Consider the following 19,380-nt stretch of genomic DNA (forward strand, 5'->3'; position numbering starts at 1 on the left):
TTTATACCCATTTCTGCCTTTGAAGTAGGGTTACTTCAAAGGATAGTCTCTCTTGTTTGGGAGATCCTGACTTGCCCAGGCAAAGCCCCACACACACACCAGGGGGTTGGAGACTGTTTTGTGTGAGGGCAGGCACAGCCCTTTCAAGTGTGAGTGACCGCTCCTCCCCTCCCTCTGAGCACAGATGGCTCATCGGGATATGCAGGCTACACTCCAGCTCCCTTTGTGTCACTGTCTAGAGAGGGGTGCATACAGCCCAACTGTCAAACTAACCCAGACAGGGAATCCACAAACAGGCAGAGTCACAGAATGGTTTAATTAAGAAATTGCCTACTTTCAAAAAGTGGCATTTTCAAACACACAATCTCAAAACCAACTTTACTAAAAGATGTATTTTTAAATTGTGAGTTCACAGACCCCAAACTCCCCATGTCTATCTCCTCCCAAAGTGAATCTATGCTTTAATCATATTTAAATGCAACCCCCATTGTAACCTATGAGAGAGACAGGCCTTGCAACAGTGAAAAACAAATTAGGCAGCATTTCACTGTGAGGACATATAAAACACATTAGTATATGTCCTACCTTAAACATACACTGCACCTGCCCATGGGGCTACCTAGGGCCTACCTTAGGGGTGTCTTACATGTAAGAAAAGGGAAGGTTTAGGCCTGGCAAGTGGGTACACTCGCCAAGTCGAATTGGCAGTTTAAAACTGCACATACAGACACTGCAGTTGCAGGTCTATGCCATGTTTACACAGCTACTAATGTGGGTGGCACAACCGGTGCTGCAGGCCCACTAGTAGCATTTGATTTACAGGCCCTGGGCACCTCTAGTGCACTGTACTAGGGACTTACAAGTAAATCAAGTAAATCAAATATGTCAATCATGGAATTCCAATTACACATACATTTTACATAGGAGCACTTGCACTTTAGCACTGGATAGCAGTGGTAAAGTGCCCAGAGTAACAAAAACAGCAAAAACAGAGTCCAACACACATCAACAACCTGGGAAACAGAGGCAAAAAGTTAGGGGGGAACCACGCCAAGGATGCCAAGTCTAACAGTGCTCTTGCAGACCTGAAAGTATACCCTATATTCTGTGATTCATCAGGTTCCCCGTGAGGAATTTCAATATTATTTACATGTGACAGTGTTCCATAGGTGTGATGGTGTGACCCTCTACCACAAATGTGACAATTGCTTCTCAGGGTCGTCAGTGGAGGGCTCAAAGGGGGAAGAAGAGTATATCTCTTCCAAACTTCCTAGGATACCAAAGTCATGTAATGTAAGATCATATACATGTTTTACGTGAAGTCTCACCGTGTGTGTTTGAAATATGGCCAAATGGCAGATGTTAACCACAGAAAAAGTTATAATAAAAAGACTGATCGCAAGAGACCAATCTTTGAGTAACACAACAAAATTAGAATTAAAAAAACATTTTTCACAAGAATCACTGTAGATATAAACAGTTTGAGGCCCTCTTGGGACTAGTTATCATGGTTTGATAAATTAAATCGGCATTAACAATCTGTTCAACACACCAGCAGGCAAATGTTTTTGTGCCTTGATAGATAAAAGGAGCACTGCTCAGCACTCCAGTTCCATCTCCATAGAACAATTGTTCCAGGGGATGCAGATACTTGTTAGGAATGTTAAATATTTCTACAACAACCTACAGATGTGTATCTTCACTGCCTCTTGGGACCCTGAAAGCCATCCTCTAATACATATTTTTCAAAGGGAAGAAATGCATACACAAAATACGCTGCATTTCTGTTCCTTCCCATTGTACTGGCTGCCTTTTGGAAGCCTAGCCCAATGCAGACACACTTACACAATGGTGCAATGGTGCCTGTGTTGCAATCTTGAGAAGCTTTTTCATCTATGTGTGCTGCAGAATTTAGCACATAGGAAAGAGGAAAAAAATAGGAGAATTAAAGAAAATACTCTTCATTCGTACAGTATTGACGAAGTGCTAGGTTTATGCATCCTTCTAAATCTAGAAATGAATCAAAACCCATGGGTCTTAGAAGTAGGTAAACACACAGAGACAAATTTGATTGTAGATGCTTTACTTCCGAGATACTCGTCTTAACAGGGTGTACACATATAGCGGCAACTGCCAGTTCATTCCACAGCCCAGCATTCCACCCACCAACCTTCTACAAACCCTCTTGAAATTCTTTTTCCTACAACTGATCATTATACAACACATCTCCCCTTTTTCAACAAAGAATAAATGTTAACAAACAACAGAAATTACTACTGTATATCCAGCCAAAATTACTACTGGTGCCCAGCTCCCGAACATAATTTTTTTATTTGTATAAAAAAAAAATATTCGTATTTTATTTTTATTTTACATAACCTCGTAACCATGCTGGTTTATTTTTTTCCCCAAGGACTTTTTGCAGTCTGAGTCTTTACTGGATCCTGAATCATTTGTCTTGTCCCCTCTTACTGTACATTTTGCCTCATTCATATTGTCGTTAACTTGAATGGCACCCATTCTGTGTTGCACGGCTAATCTTTCTTTATTCCACCACTCACCATCATTCAATTTAACAAGACATCTTTTTACACACACCACATTTTTGGGAGAAGAAAGTCTATAATTTCCTTTGACTATAATTCCCGGTAATCTGACATGTACCCATTCAGCTTTCTTTACTTTCATGTGTCTCCCTTCCTTCACTGACACATATCTACTCTGAGCACTTTCTTGTCTTTTCATCACTTTTGTTCTCTTCTTCTCTGACACAACCAAGTCATTCATCCAAGTACGGACCAATTTGTTTGCTGCCTCCCTTCCTCTGAGCAACGCAAACGAAGACACGCCCGTAACAACATTGGGAGTGGTGCATAAAGCCAAATTAACTCTTCTACTTCCTTCTTCCAGTCCAACCTATTTACCAGTGATAACTGAACATTATCTTTTATCACACGGTTATACCGCTCCACCAGGCCATTGCTCCTAGGATGTTACAGAGAAGTGGTAACATGTTCCACACCCCATTTACACATGAATTCTTTGAATTTGCTAGACATGAATTGCACACCATTGTCAGTGATTATTTGAAATGGAACCCCTTCCCTCATGAATAAATCATGCAAGAATATTATTACTGCCTTAATGTCAACCGTTTCGAAGAACTTTCCCTCGGGCCAACGAGAATAATAATCCATTAACACAATACCAAACCTAAGACTATTATTAAGCATATTCATTGGTCCAATAATGTCCATGCCCAATTTAGGCCATGGTTTATCTGGTATAGGAACTGCCTCAACAGGACTGGGTACCGTTACTTGTGACTTATCACTCAATGCACAAGACACACATTCCCTAACCCAATGCTCAATGTCCCTGTCCATGCCCAGCCACCAAAAAGTTTCCCTGATCCTTCTTTTCATAGCACTCATTCCTATATGGGCTTCATGAGCCAAATTCATCACTTTGCCACGCATGACTTGAGGTACAACCAGCAAATTTGCACGTCTCAAAACACCCCCAACAAGTCTTAATTACTGAAAAATGTCCTTGTAGATCTTTACTTCATCATCCACCTTAGTTTTGGGCCATCCATTATTCAACCATTCGCTCAATACTTGTAGAATTTTATCTTTTAGTACGGCCTCTTTCCATTCATCCTCCATCACACATTCTTTCTCATCTATCATTTTACAAGCTACGACAGAAAAATCATCATCCTGGAAAGACCTTACTTTATCAATACCTTTAAACATCACTTCCATTACCCTTTGAAAGACGGATGAGGCTGATGCCAAACTAAATGGCATGCGTTTGAACCTTTATGCCCCATTTCGTGTGATGAAAGATGTCAAATTATATGAATCTTTGTGTAACACCACTTGATGATACGCTGAAGACAAGTCAAGAGTTGTAAATACTTTTGCTCCTTTTAAAGTGGATAACATATCTGTAATGTTAGGCAAAGGATGCCTATACACCCACATTCTCTCATTGAGATCTCTTAGATTAATGCACATCCTCAACATCCCATTAGATTTACTAGCCAGAACCACTGAAGATAACCACTCAGAACCCTCTGTGGTTTCAATGATGTTATGATCACACAACCTCTGTAACTTGTTAGCTAATTCTTCCCTGATCGCTATTGGAACACATCTAGGTTTGTGAACAACAGGTTCCACTCCTGCTTTCAACTGAATACTCTGACAGAATCCCTTGATTTTGCCTAGAGTGTCTGTAAACACCGTTGGAAATTTCTCTACCCAAGGTCAGTCATTCACTGACACAAAACTGACTATTTCCTTTCGTAGTAACACTTGTTCTGGGCTGTTAGGATCTAAAATGATCTCCAACTTTCATTGATCTAACCACCCCAATACATTTCCCCCATTGAGTGCCACATAGACTGTTGACATTGTTTGATTGCCTTTGAAATCCAACGTTGCCTCAAATTCACCTATGACATCGATAGATTTGCCCCTATAAGCTATTGGCTTCACTTTAGATTTCTTTAATTCACCCTTTTGTGTCTTGTTCCATTAATTAGCACTGATTAATGTAAACAAAGAACCAGAGTCAGCCATCTTGTCCTACATAATCCCATTGATCGCAATGGCACACAAGGGTTTCTTGACAGGTATTTCCGTCACCACAGCAACACTTTCACTTCTTTTAGAGGAGACTATTTCTTCTTTTGCTTGTACCACACATACTACACTGTCTTCACCTGAGTCACTTAAGCACTTGCTAGTACCTTCCTCTACAGCATTTACTGATTTGATATTTCTAAGATCTTTAGCCCAATTACCTTTGCATACTTTGATAAAATTACCCTTTTTCCTACATTTGTTGCAACATTTATCTAGCGCCGGGCACCATTGAGAATCCCCTGAATGTCTTTTTCTACCGCAGCGATAACACTCCATAGATTTCCTTCTATTTTTGTTAGATTATGTTTTTTTTTTCTATATGTTTGCTAATATTCTGCACTTGTACAATATGTACCTCAGATTTAATACTCATCTGCTCCATGAATTTAGTTGTTGATTCAATGGTGCTAGCAATTTCTATCACCTTTTCCAAAGTGAGCTTATCTACTGTCAATAGTTTTTCCTAAATTTTCATTTTATTTTCAACCACTTGATCACGTATAATTTCATCTTCGAACATTTCAAAATCACATGTTGAAGTCAACACTCTTAAATCACTCACAAAGCTTTCTATTGACTCATTTAGCATTTTTTGTCTTTTATAAAACTTATGACGTTCCATTTTGACATTCTTTTCTTAAAGCGTGCATCCAATGCTTTCATAGCTGGCTCATATTCATCTAACTCATCACCCTCACCTGCAACCCAAACTTGAGGCAAGTGTTTTAACACCTTTCTCCCCTCCATTCCTAATGAATGCCTCAATAATGCAAATTTATTTGGTGTGTACATACCTCCCCTTCAATAGCATCTAAATATGCTTCAAAGCCTTCCTTCCACTGCTCCCACTCAATAGGGGGTAAACCAGGAGACGCTAAAAATTGAACTGGATGCATGATTGATTGATGCATTGTTCCAAATTTAAACACAAATAATAGACACTACGAGAAAGTTAATATTATATTTTGTATAATAGTTGAAAGTTCAGTGCGAAATGTTGAAGCAGAGAAACACGCAATTATAGTTCGTTGGTGTGCGAATCACTGTTGAAGCAGAGAGACACGCAGCTGAAGTTCATTGAAATTGGTGTGCGAATCACCGTTAAGGAAAACTAACGACTCGCAGGAGAAAGCACTTGCCAGGAAACACCAAGGGTTAAATATGCGTGCACCATGTAGAGCGGGAAGAATCCAAACAGGTTGCGATGAGTCAGTTGCAATGGCACATTGCTGGGGAGGATCGCTGAAAAGTCAACAATGCTGCGCTATAATCCCAGCGTCACCAGTTACCAGGGCAACAATACGTAGAATGTGCCAGAAATGAATCATCAGCAATCCTGTGTCAGTGTGCAGTAAGCCTGGCATCACCCGTTACCAGGGCAAGAGCAGATAGAACGTGGCTGCCGTGAACAAAACGCACAAGACAAGTATAACAGAATAGTGTCTTGCTTCGAGTCTTGAGCGATGTAATCAATGATGGGTGCTTGCAGGTTATAAAAGAAGTAGGTTTACTAGCTTACTTGTAGGTTACAGATAAAGCCCCACCAGAAGCAGCATCCCGCCACTTAGCCCTTCTCACTCTAGCTGTCCACTCATCCAAGCATAAACACTGTCAACATTCCAACTGTACAATGACCTCACTCCCTGGCTGAACATAAGGAACATTAAGGTATTGGGGAGATCACATAAGATAGAAAGAGGCCACAACACATCTCCCCCTTATGAAAACAATGAAATATTCAACAGAATGGAAAACCGCAAAACACCCCCATCAACTGTCCTCCAAAATTGAGTACTACCCCATCGAAATAAAAAGAACAGGTTAACAAACACTATCTGCAATAAACAGAAAAGGTTAACAAACACTCACTTTGCATAACTTCAATGCTCCAATGGGATGTAAGATGGTAACACACAGTTAATCAATAAGTTCCTCAAATTTACAATACAAGTGTACAAATAACACAAAACTTCCCTGCTCACCCAACAGAGACCACTAACTACCTATTACCCTCCACATCATGCACACTATAACAGGACCAGCCTGTTGCCTTCTACAACTCAACACTTAACAGGACTAGAGTTTCTTCCACCTCTACTGCACTGGGGTGTAACCACCTACCCCGTCACCATTCACTTAAAGAGAACCAGGGTCTCACCTACCCTCCACTGCACTGGGGTGTAAACATGTACCCCCCTTACCATTTAATTAAACATAACCAGGGTTTCACCTACCCTCTACTGCATTGAGGTGTAACACGTACCCCATTAACATTGGGCATGATACACTGCCCCTACATCCTTAACCCCTAAGGAAGGATTGACACATATCACTGTGGTGAACCCCACTTAACATTGGGCTTAATATACTGCCTAAAATCCTAAACCCATTAGGAAGGATTGTCACATATCACTAGGGTGTACCCCCTTAACGTTGGCTGAACACATGTACCCCTTAATATTGGGCATAATACACTGCCCCTACATCCTTAACCCCTTAGGAAGGGTGGTACATCTAACATTTGGGCTTAACACATTGCCCCTACATCCTAAACATCTTAGGAAGGATGGTCAAAAACACGGTCCCAAATATGAATCAAGATTCTAATATCCCAACATTAAATGTCACTCTGTACATGTGACTCTAGCTTCTAACCTCAAATTATACATCTCTAAAATCCATCATGGCTTTGAAACTTCAGCCTAATATTCAAACGCCAAATTTTTGGAAAGCAAAAATGTATGTTAAAATAAATTAGGGTGCACCTCCCATGCATAACATGCATGCCACGTCTCAACAACCTTAAAACATGTCATTTATGGTATAACATTCCTCAATTCAGTACAGCTTTAAAAATTAATTTCAGCAGCAGTAAGCATTGTCAGTATAAACATAAGATTACTCAATTCAACACAATGCATCTTTAAAATCCAGTATGGCAGTATTACAAAATACACTCAAGCAATGTTTTTTATTGAGTAAAACACACATGACACCGATCTAAAGTTTATTTATTCTCTGGAAAATATTTAAATCCTCCACACCAGTGATTAACTTCTCACACGAACATACAAATATTCTGAATATATTTTGAATATCCTGGCACTTGTAAATAAAACAAAGGCCAGGGACTAGGACAACATTTTTTTACTCCTCCTCAAGCTTTAGTGGTGTGTTGCATACCTCTTTAGTGGCCCGTTGCCTACTGCTTCCTGTTCCCTTAAGCACAGCGGTCCACATTCTAGCCTTCAATCTGTTACGTCAGCAAACAGCCTGCAACACATACATTCCCATGCCTGTAATGCAGAACCACCTTGCTCATCACACAGGCACATGGCTGGGATTCCACAAACAATGCACGCCAGCCTCACAGATACTATGGATGTCGCATTCAGTCCTTGCTCCATGGATTGTTTGTAATGGTGCATGACAACCTTGCTACCGTCCCCGTAAACATGACTCCCTTTGGCAAAATGTTAAGGTAACATGCGTTGTAAATTTTTAAAAAAACACACTCCCAGAAGCTTGCGGTGGAGAAAGCACCCATTCTCTCACCCTTAAATGTCCATTCTCACTGTCACTTGATGGTGCTGAAAGTGTAGCTCAACTTAGCTGTAGTCTAAAGTGCATCGCATTGACCACTCTTCGAATATTGTTTAAATACTGGCACCAGTTGTTCTTCCAACTGGCTTTCCACTAGGTTGCCAAATATTCAGTGTGGTACATTTTTAACTCTGTACACATGCAGTTCAGTAGACCATTTCCTCAATATACCCAGTACATACAAGAAGTTACAACAGGTCTGGCTCCCTGCACAGCTGAGCAAACCACCTTGTCAATCTGCAGGCCACTGCACTCCTTGTTCGCTGCACACCTAGTAGAGTAAACAACTTGCCTTGAAGTTAAACAGGTCACGCACCCTCCAACTTCTGCTGAGTTCAGGCTGTCTGGTAGAATAGACACTGGTGGGGCTTTCAGGTTCTTTCTTTTTTTTTTACCAGGCTTCACTCTCTCTTCTCTTACTTTTACCTCTGTAAATTTAGCTTCCTGTAAATTTTACGTAGGTTCTTCTCTAGTCGTCACCAGTGTTGTATCCAATGATGGATGTTCATAAAAAAGTAGGTTTATTAGCTTAGTTGTAGGTTACAGTTAAAGCCCCACCAGGAGCAGCATCCTGCCGCTCAGCTCTTCTCATTCCAACTATCGACTCATCCAAGCACCAACACTCCCAACATTCCAGGGCACTCTCCCAAGCATAAACAGCAGTGGGACACATTGTCAAACTCAGAAACTACATAGCAGCACTCTTGTTCATCTTTATTCATACAGGCCTAATATGTATCTCTCTTTCTCTCATGTATTAGCTGAATGCTTTTCAATTACATCCTGTGTAAATACATTTCACAGATGCTATGGTCTGGAATATATGTATGTTGTGGACTCTTGCTATCTTATGCATTCTCCCCACAGTCTTAATGTTTCCTGCTTCTCAACCAGTGAGTGAGGTCATTGTATGGCTGGAATGTTGAGAGTGTTGGTGCTTGGATGAGTCGATAGTTGGAATGAGAGGAGCTGAGCGGCAGGATGCTGCTCCTGGTGGGGCTTTAACTGTAACCTACAACTAAGCTAATAAACCTACTTCTTTTATGAACATCCATCATTGGTTACAACACTGAAGACGACTAGAGAAGAACCTACGTAAAATTTACAGGAAGCTAAATTTACGGAGGAAAAAGTAAGAGAAGAGAGAGTGAAGCCTGGTAAAGTGCTCTGTAAATACTGATGCACTGATTGACATATACGTCATCCAGCTGACTTGGTATTGCTATGGTCAGGGTTGTTATAAACATTTTGAAGCAAACAATACGTTAATGTAACCCTCCAATGGTCAAGCACATTATCTTAGAATCCCGTACCTTCTTATTAGTAAGTTCCGTCTGTGCTGGTTGCCTGTAAGCAGAGGCACAGCTGGTCTCAGATTTGAAACCTTGCGTGACTTTATCAATCTCGATATAGTTAGTTATTTCACGTAACTATAACTGGTGCCCTAAGGTAACTATAACTCATGACCCGATATGCACAGTTTTTCTTTAAAAAATTGGGGTAGTTAGAAGTGCTTGGCCAGGCCGTGTATTATAGTTACCTTAGGGTGCAAGTTATAGTTACTTGGAAGAACTCTAACTGCTGAATTTCTATGCTTTGTACGAGTAAATTCAGAACCTAACTTTACCGTCCATGTAAACTTTCATTATTTCAGTGAATGTCTATGTTTTTTTGATGCACAGGTTAATATTTGTGTCAGGTTGGGTGTGACAAGCCAATCAGGGCCTTGTTTTTCCCAAAGATCTGAGGAGGATCCACGAATCCACGGATCGTCCCAAAAAACAGGTAGGCAATATTTTCCCCATGAGTGGTCCCTAAGGGAACCCTCCATGTGTCCTATGGGGTCAGGATACCTGTATCTTGACCCTTCACATGTTTTTACACTGTTTTCTTCCCACCACCAGGCAATGCGAGAAACAAAATGGCTGCCACAACTTTTCTGTTAGGTTACAGCCAGGAATGGCCTTGCTTTCCCTCTGAATACGCAAAGGATCCGAGGAGGATCAGCATCCCTATATATACAAATTTGCTTTCCAGTTAATTACAAGAAAACCATTGAACGGATTCACACCAAAAGGCTGCTTTCTGGATCAGGACCTACCTTCCTGCCGAATTTGGTGTAATTCCATCAGTGGTTTCGGTGTTATCGCTGTTCAATACCCTATGGAAAAATGAATGGAGAGAAAGTGTTTTGGACCCCCCTGCTTTTTCCTCAGACCCCTTATGACAGATTACCCTGAACCTTTCCAGACAGCACCTGACGTGGCTGGCAGATTTTGGGAAGATTCGCAAACCAGCACCAGATAAAAAGGCAAGTAAATAAACACTTTTTCTACAGAAAGTGAAACCAGGTCCTAACTATAACTACCCAATGGAGACCGCCACTAGGTAATATATATATATATATATATAGATATATACACATACATACACATATACCTATAAAACTGCTCACACACCCACTTTCTCACCCTCTCACACACCCAGGTTACAGCGACATTATAAATAGGAAATAGCATTTTAAAACCATAGAAATTCACAGAAAAAACATAAGTTACAGAGATGTTATAGTTTGAATCAGATGTTACACACACAAAACCATAGAAATTCAGCATTTATAGTTATCGTTATCTCAAGTAACTATAACTCCTTCCCTAAAGTAACTATTACTTGTGCCCTCACCATGCACTGCTAATTACCCCACATATTACATCACTCATGACATCTTCTATGACATCATTGATAATATCACTGCAACCTTTGCAGCAAAATTATTGGTGAGAAAACTGTGCATGCATATCTTTTCATATGTCCCCTGTCATTTGTCACTGCAGTGCTTTTAAACTGCAACCCAGCCAGAGCACAGCGAGCTTCTGGCAGCCATATATTTTTGCCATAATTGTCGGAAGTGGAAGAACACACTGCAGCCAAAATGATGTTCACCTTCCAAAGGGTTTACTGGAAACTTACATATAGTAATTGGATAGAACCCAGTTCACAGTATCATTAAAGTGTACAGCAGGAGCATTGTGGGACTGATTGGGAGAGAAAGAGAGGGCAAATACCTAATGTGATCAAATCTACGTTCCAGGAATATCAGGGGTGACCACAAAATAATTTTCACAATGTATAGGCCCTCGACTTGTGTATTAGTTCTCAGTGGCTTCTGTTCACATTTCTTCACGTTCATTACAAAATGACTCAGAAAACAATTGCCCTGGAGGATGAAAGTTAACATGCACAGCAAAGAATTTCCGAGACACACAAAATGTACCCGGCCTTACTAAGGCTGCCTATCTACTAGCAGAAGCCTTTGATTACGACCTGAGCAACAAGGGCAGTGGAATAGCCTTTAGTGACATGGTATTTACCATATGACGTCCGCATTATTTAAATGACTCCGTAATTTGTGGAATACGTTTTTGAGAAAATGTTTCTACCGGTCATTACTGCATGTTTTCTTGCAGAGGATAATGCTGCTAGAGTTAATTACAAAAACCACCTCTCATCTATTTGAGAGCTATTTGTATTGGAGCATGGCAGAAAATTGTCTGTTAACCTGATTAACAGACATTGTATCGACTGCATGAGGGCCCAGATCTCAATCATTCACGGCGGTTCACTGCCTGAGCGCTCCCAAAGCCTGGGGTTCATTTCAACAGCAACTTGAGGAGTACCATTCAGGAAAAATAAAACCATGGGCTGGCAGGTGTGACTACAGAGCATTGGCGTAACGTGGGGGGTGCAGGGGGGGCCGGCCGCACCGGGCGCAACATCTTGGAAGAGACTAAATCCACGGGTTAGGGGGCGCAAATTACTTGCCTTGCCCCGGGTTAGGGGGCGCAAATTACTTGCCTTGCCCCAGGTGCTGACAACCCACGCTACGCCACTGCTACAGAGGGAAACAAATACGCCTAGGCTTTGATTCTAAACGTAGCTTGTGGTACAAGGAGGTCTGGGGGCAGCCACGGTGCTGTGACTTACAGTGCTGCTTTCTGGATAGGCATATTTTGATGCCTTCGTTGCTCCACCACAACACGTGCCTGAAGGGACCATAAAAATGTCACCTTTTACCCAGTTTTAGTCCACATCAATAACTGATGCTACCCATGCCCCCTCTTCTGAAAAGGGAGGTGAGAGGGCCTTGGTGGTTGTTTGCTTCATACATCAAAATACAAGCTGTTTACGCCCAACAAAAATGCTGTCAGAATTTTTAACACACACTTAGGGGCTCATATACAAGAAACAAGTGCATTGTGATTGCACTCCCCTAACAACGCCACGGGAACACTGTATTTATAACACAGTGCTCCATGGCACAAAGGCCCATATTTATACTTTTTTTGTGCCGCATTTGCGTCATTTTTTGACGCAAAAGCGGTGCAAACTTACAAAATACAATTGTATTTTGTAAGTTTGCGCTGATTTTGCATCAAAAAGCGGCGCAAATGCGGTGCTAATAAAGTATAAATATGGGCCAAAGTGTCCACAGCAGTGTCAGGAAATCTGATGCTGCTGTGGCGCTAAACCTTAACATTGATGAACTAGCGTCAAACTTTTGACACTGGTCCAGCATTGTTAAGGGGACCCCATAGACAACAGCACATCGTCGCTTTTAATGCACCCCGTGAGCAGGCATTAAAAAAATGAAGCTGTGCTGGTGCAGCATGGCGCAAGAAATCCTGTTGATTTCACTGCGCCATTTCTACGGTGCCTTTAACTGGGGAACGCCTAGAGTACATATATTATACCTGGCTAATGTGTAATGTGGCGCAGGCTTTACAAACTGGAGCAATATTGACATTGTGCCACTTTGTAAATATGGTGTGGGGTGGTGGACTATTTTGCGCCACCTTAGTGCTAAAAAAATGTCATTAAGGCAGCACGCAATCTTTATAAATGAGGCCCATTAGGATCTGACGTGTTGGTTTTCTCATGATGTGACAAACTTATAATGCTGGGACCCCATTTGTGATTGACTTCACTTTTAAGGCCAATCAAATATTCGGCATGATAAAGACCTAAGCATCGAAAGCAGGTACGGAGAAAGAAACTTCGTGAAGAAATTAAGGGAAACAGGAAGTGACTTACAGTTGCCTGCTGTTTTTCTGCCTTTTCAGTTGCTTCGGTAAGTTGTTTTTTGAACGATTCCTGCAGAACATGCATTTCTTCCCTGCGAAATTGAACACACAAAAGAAACTATTTTAAAAACATATATCATGCTGCTTTTTATATTTTTATGCTGATTATAGTTAAAAATAACTGTGCAGTCATTACTTGTCAACCAACTCTACATATTCCAATTCATACATATCACGTGTAATAATTCACTGAGCCTGTTGGGCATTTACAAGGAAGCACTGATTTCTTTTCTGGAAGTGCAATGCCTTTCTTGCGCTTAATACTCCGGCCTCGGCAGAAGTGTTCTGATGTTGAAACAACGGAACTGTGCAAACATTAGAGGCAGAAGGTTCAGTCTGAAAACTGGGGGACTGCTGCCTTTGACTTTGCAACATTTTACAACAATTATGTAACTGAGGCCATCAACGTCGTGTTTTTTACCTCACACCTTTTTTATTTGAAGTACAACAGAATTCCATTTTTTCGAACAACCCTTTTATTTAGATACCCTTTAGAAAGGTCATGTCAATTGACAATGCTTTTGTCCTATGAAAGGGATAATCGTGTGTCTTTATTTAGTGAGGCAGCTTTCACTGCAGCAACAAAGAATTTTCATGCCCACCAATCCGATGCGCAGAAAAAAGTGTGCGAACATTAATATGCCTGCGCCATTAGCTCTAATTAGACTTGTAACTTAGGCTGTTAATTAGGCTGTGCATACGAGGCGGAGAATAACAGGGTAGGGACTGTTTGCGTAGTAGAGTTAATAACACAACTGAAAGTAGAGAACTTCGAAGAACTGCTATTTTCAATCGCACTGGAAACAGCTTGCAAAAAATAAATAAACGCTATAAATTAGTTAAATTGTTTATACTGGCTTTTATTTGAGGGATGGGGGTTTCGGGATAGCCGAAAAAACAATGAAAAACAATGAAATGCGTATAGGTTAACTAAAAAAACTGGTCAGTGGACTTAAAGTAACAATAATAAATGTGTTCAGAATGTAACTGGGATCTGCAGGTTATTGTCCAAATACCCCTAGAGAAGTCATTCAGTATGAATCATTTCTAACTTGTCAATTATTTTCGCTCATGGAATCAAATTCCTGATATTGTCTTTATCTCGGCGAAATAGGATTTCTTGCCGTAGTGGCTACAGAGTACTACGAATCAGGGTTTCAAACACCACTCATAAAGGAATGATTTAAAATGTAGCGGAAGAATCATTGGTACTCCCTCATCAAAGGAGTTGACAATAAGAAATCAGGTAGCCATACAACGCGTGAAAAATAGACCAACATTATAAACCACGCTAGAATACATAAAGCATTGTGTATGATGACATTATTGCGGAAATATATACAAATGATGCTGAAAGTAGAAAATTGGGTTTCTGGTTGAGAGGGATGAAACCCTACTCAAGCAGCACTAACAATGCCTGTCAGAGTGAAACACAAGCAAGCCCCAAATTGACCGATGCTTAACCCTCTTATAGCCTGGCACAAAGAAACACAAGAAAAATCCCACACCTGTTTAGAGAAAAAGAGTACATTTAAAATAATTTATTTGCAACCAAAACAACACAAATCCCATTAGTAAAATTTGAGATATGTATTTTCGAAGTTTTGAGTAAAAATAGGGCTAGATGCACAAAAATGCCAACTATGGTTAGCTGGTTGCGCGGGTCAGTTAAAGGGACCAAATTAGGCCCACTGAACAAAAACAGAGTTCCTTAAATCCTTGTTGCAGAGTGTTGAATTGGCCAGTACTGAGGATCTGTTGCACAGTGACGATTTCGAGAAAGGTGCATGGTTGAGATGTACAGTCTTGCATTGTTGATGATGCTGTTCACAAGGGCCTTGCGATGCAAAGTCCAGTATCAATGATGTGTTGCACAATGGCTATTCTGAGGGAACTGCAGGGCTGTGATGCTAATTCCTACATCATCGTCAAGGATGCCGTCAACAAGAGGATTGTGACATGAAGACCTGCTTCGAGGATGTGTTGCTCAGCGGGGGTTCTAAAGAAGATCAGGGCTGTGATGTGAGGTCCAGTGGTTCTGAAGTGGAGCTGCAAGGCGATGTGTTGCACTGTGTCAGTTCTGCCCACAGGACCACAGTTGGGCTGACAGAGCACCTTCAGGCCCATTTCTAAGAATACAGGACTGGGGTGGCACCACCTGGGGGGTGTCAAGACTCACAACAGTCAGAGTCGAGGTGCCAGTTACAAGTTGATTGGAGCCTTTTTCCTTCTTTGGGGCTCTGATCAACTAGCCTATGGAGTCACTCTAGTGGTCCTGGGTTCAAGGTGCAGGCCCAGTCCTTTCACTTTGGCAGCAGGGCAGGAAAGCATCTGGGCAACAGAGTAACAGTCTTTATTGCAGAGTAGCACATCATTCCTTCTGAGTCTTCCACAAGTTCAGATGTGTACTGAAGGGTTGGGTTTGAGGGTTTATTATTTATACCTGGTGCCCACTTTGAAGTAGTAGAAGGTTTCTACCCCCAGAAGTGCTTGGCATTTCCTGCCTGCCAGTCCCAGCTTGTCTGGAGTCACTCAAGACTAGAATCAAACCCTTTGTAAGTGTGCAAGTGTGGTAGTTGACAGCTCTTCCCCATCAAGTCAGAACAATCCGATCCTATCAACACCTACTCCAACTCTGTTGCTCTATCTGCGATGCATACACAAAGATCAACTGCCTGGTACACCTAGTCATTTGACCCTAAATAGAGGCTGCAGGCACCAAACAGTTAGGACAGGATAATCCCAACTTTCTAAAAGTGGCATTTTCAGAATTGCGGCTTAAAATCTGAAATCATCATTTAAGTGGGCTTTAAATTATAATTCTTTTGATACTAAACTTGACATGGCCACTAGCTCCTCATTGAAAAGTCAGCTCTTAATAAATATAATAAGGTAAGGCAATGTTATCCTTTTGGAGATGCCAGCCTTGCAGTAGTGAAAAACATGTTTCAGAGTTTTTCGCTACTTAAAAGTACGTGTCCAACATTTTAAATACACTGCACCCTGCCCAATGGGCAGTGTAGGGCCTACCCTGGTGATGACTTATACATATGAAATAGGAAGGTTTAGGCCTGGCAAAAGGTTTATTTTCCAGGTCAAAATGGCAGTTTTAACTGCACACACAGGCTGCAAAGATAGGCCTGAAATATGTTTCAATGTTGACTTAAGTGAGTGGCACAATCAGTGATGCAGACCCACTAGTAGCATTTAATTTACAGGGCCTGGCTACAGATAGTACCAGGGTCTTAAAAGTAAATTAAATGTGCCAATTGGGTATAAGCCAATGGTGCCATTTTTAGGGAATGAGCACACACACCCTAGCACTGGTTAGCAGTGTTAAAGTGCATGGAGTCATAAGGCCAACCAAAATGAGATCAGTGAAAATGGAGAAGTAATAAAAAAATGTGGGGGAACATCAACCTAAGGCTAACAGGTCTAACACTAAGCTTGTGTAATACTAAAAGGGATGTAGGGCTTGATGTACTAAATGTTTTCTCCATAACTAGTAACAGTTTGAGTCCAGAATTCTTGCTGCCATTATGGAAATCAACAAACTGATGTATGTACTAACAGGTCGGTTAATACAATTCAGAATAGAAGTGGGTCGTATTCTGACCTACCACATGAATATTCATGAGGCAGATTGCAAATTTCCAGTCACTCTTTTTGGTGGCCATGACAGGGATGAGTCAGTAGAAGAACATGGCTGTGATCTTCTTTAAATCGAGCGAAGGTATTTTTTATGCAGCCTGTTTTCCTTAAAAGAAAGTTTACTTTAAAATAACTGTTTTAAAGTTGGCAGTGGTCTCTTGGGCTGCAACCTAATCTTTAATACACTTGTATTTTTCTTTAAGGAAGGGGAAGCGACCCCATGTGTCATAGGACTCTTACCATGGGGGTAGAACTGCTGGTTCTTGGGCGGTAGCACCACCATGTGTGGGTGACTGAGTTGTTCCCTCACTCTTTGGAGAGTGTCAGCCTATCCATTTCGGCCAGCTAGCAGCACCTAACCCAAACCTAGGAAGTGGCAGTCTAGAACACATGGAACTCTGACTCCTCAGGGAAGTCATGGTTGGCAGATCTCACTCCATTCTATCATTTGCACAGGTCTCACACAGCAAAGGTAAACAAAGAGATGCAGGACAGTTTTCAATGTATGTATTGAAAGGACTGCATTCTATGATAAAAGATAACACTGAGCTGTGATTATTAGGAGGGTGACTCATAACACAGTCCTAATTGTAACCAACAGTGAGAAGCAAACGGAAAGTCCCAGCATTCTGCAATTTACATGTGTCTATAGATTCCTACCTACAGTTCTTTGCATTTATGTGCGAGCATAACAGTTATAGCCCTTTTCCTGCCTTCCTAGTCCCTGGAATGAACTACCGCCACCATACCTGAAAACAGGGGTCTACTCGTTGTCTCCTCGATTGGCTGCAAAGACTTGGCTGAGGTCACCAAAGCTGCGATGAAGTGGAACACAGCATGGGATGGCTCCTGCCTGGAAGACCTCTGTAACTTTCTTTAGGCCTGTGTGGTATTATTATATACCAAAACATGGTGTATTCTAAGGAACAAGCCTGAAGTGATATTTCGTATAAGTGTCGAAGGCTGGTTACACAATCCTATGGTGGCAATACTAGATACACTATCAGGTACAGCCTAGAGCAGAGGTACAGAGTAAAATGTTTTGTAAGGGAACTAACAGCAGCACTTTTGCAGAATCCCAGCTGGTTACAAAATAAAACATGGCCGCTAAAAGAAAGTTATTCTGAAATGAACTAAAATTAATAATCGAAATAAAAACACTTAACTGGGTAGGAGGTCACAGGCCACAGGCCTACACTAAAATGTGTGCCTAAGTAAGGCGCTATAAGGAACCCACGACACAAGCAGACCCTATATTTTTATGGTTGCCAGATGCTATACCAAAAAAGGGGTCGAAACAGGAGACTTGCTGTTTAAAATGCCAGTTCATTCAACAGGCGTGGGAGCTTGACCCTGAGGACATGGACCCTAATCCTCCATTTGAAAGGTACACTACTAGTATATGGTAAGGTCCCACTAAAGGAATGATTTAGGGCATCCAATTGCCCTGAGTTCAGTAAAGTTCATAAAGAAGGGCTTTGAGAAAAAATGCTCCAATTCAAGTTTTATTTATTTTAAAATGGTGATGGATGCGAACGAATATTAACTTGATTTACCGACACTAAATAGCCTTGAGAAAGCCCTGGCGTATGCGCCATGTGGGGCGAAACACGTGTTGGCTGAGCCTCTGCTTTACTTTGTGATCTATCTATTTGAATTACAATTTGGAGTCACTTACCTTCCAACAATAAAACTTGAATTGGAGCATTCCTTCTCAAAGCCCTTCTTTATGAACTTTACTGAACTCAGTGCAATTGGATGCCCTAAATCATTCCTATAGTAGGACCTTACCATATAATAGTAGTGTACCTTTATTTTTATGAAGAGTTTAATGCTATAACTTGGGAATTAGACATTTTTCAACATTTTGTGACTAAACCCTGTCCTGAAAACATTTTTACATGACATACCCAATCAGTATTTTGAAGAGCTGCCCACAACATGCTTCTTCAACTACACAATCAGTATCCATTTAAAATCCTGATTTAGAAGTTTATAAAACTTCCCTAACTCGTAAAATGGAATATTCACATTGGAAAATCTAGAGTGATTGCAATTACAAAAATAAATAGTACATCTGACCCCCAGTTGTTTCTTGATCATGCTCAGGCATATTAGTTGATGTCACCTGGCAGTTTGACTGACTCTTTCATTCTATGCTAGAGTGTACGTTAGATATCTCAGTGGAAGTGTTCAAAGTGGAATGCATAATAGTTGATCAAAATATATATATTTTACTATATGTAGAAAGTTATTCAATGTGCATTCTATTTACATTTGATTTCATTTAGCTTTGACGAAATGCTACTTGTAGGTACTTTACATGACTT

At 41.0% G+C, this 19,380-nt stretch overlaps 1 protein-coding gene across 1 annotated transcript in view; it reads right to left on the reverse strand.

The window, feature by feature from the left end:
- The window catches only part of LUZP2 (leucine zipper protein 2), a 1,083,806-nt gene that overhangs the window by 598,650 nt on the left and 465,776 nt on the right, over nucleotides 1-19,380 (reverse strand). The window contains exon 4 of the mRNA XM_069221952.1: nucleotides 13,350-13,431. Coding sequence (XP_069078053.1) covers nucleotides 13,350-13,431 — 82 coding nt within the window. The remainder of the gene's footprint in view (nucleotides 1-13,349; nucleotides 13,432-19,380) is intronic.

This window comes from Pleurodeles waltl, chromosome 3_1, assembly GCF_031143425.1.
Source record: "Pleurodeles waltl isolate 20211129_DDA chromosome 3_1, aPleWal1.hap1.20221129, whole genome shotgun sequence".
Lineage (NCBI taxonomy): Eukaryota > Metazoa > Chordata > Amphibia > Caudata > Salamandridae > Pleurodeles > Pleurodeles waltl.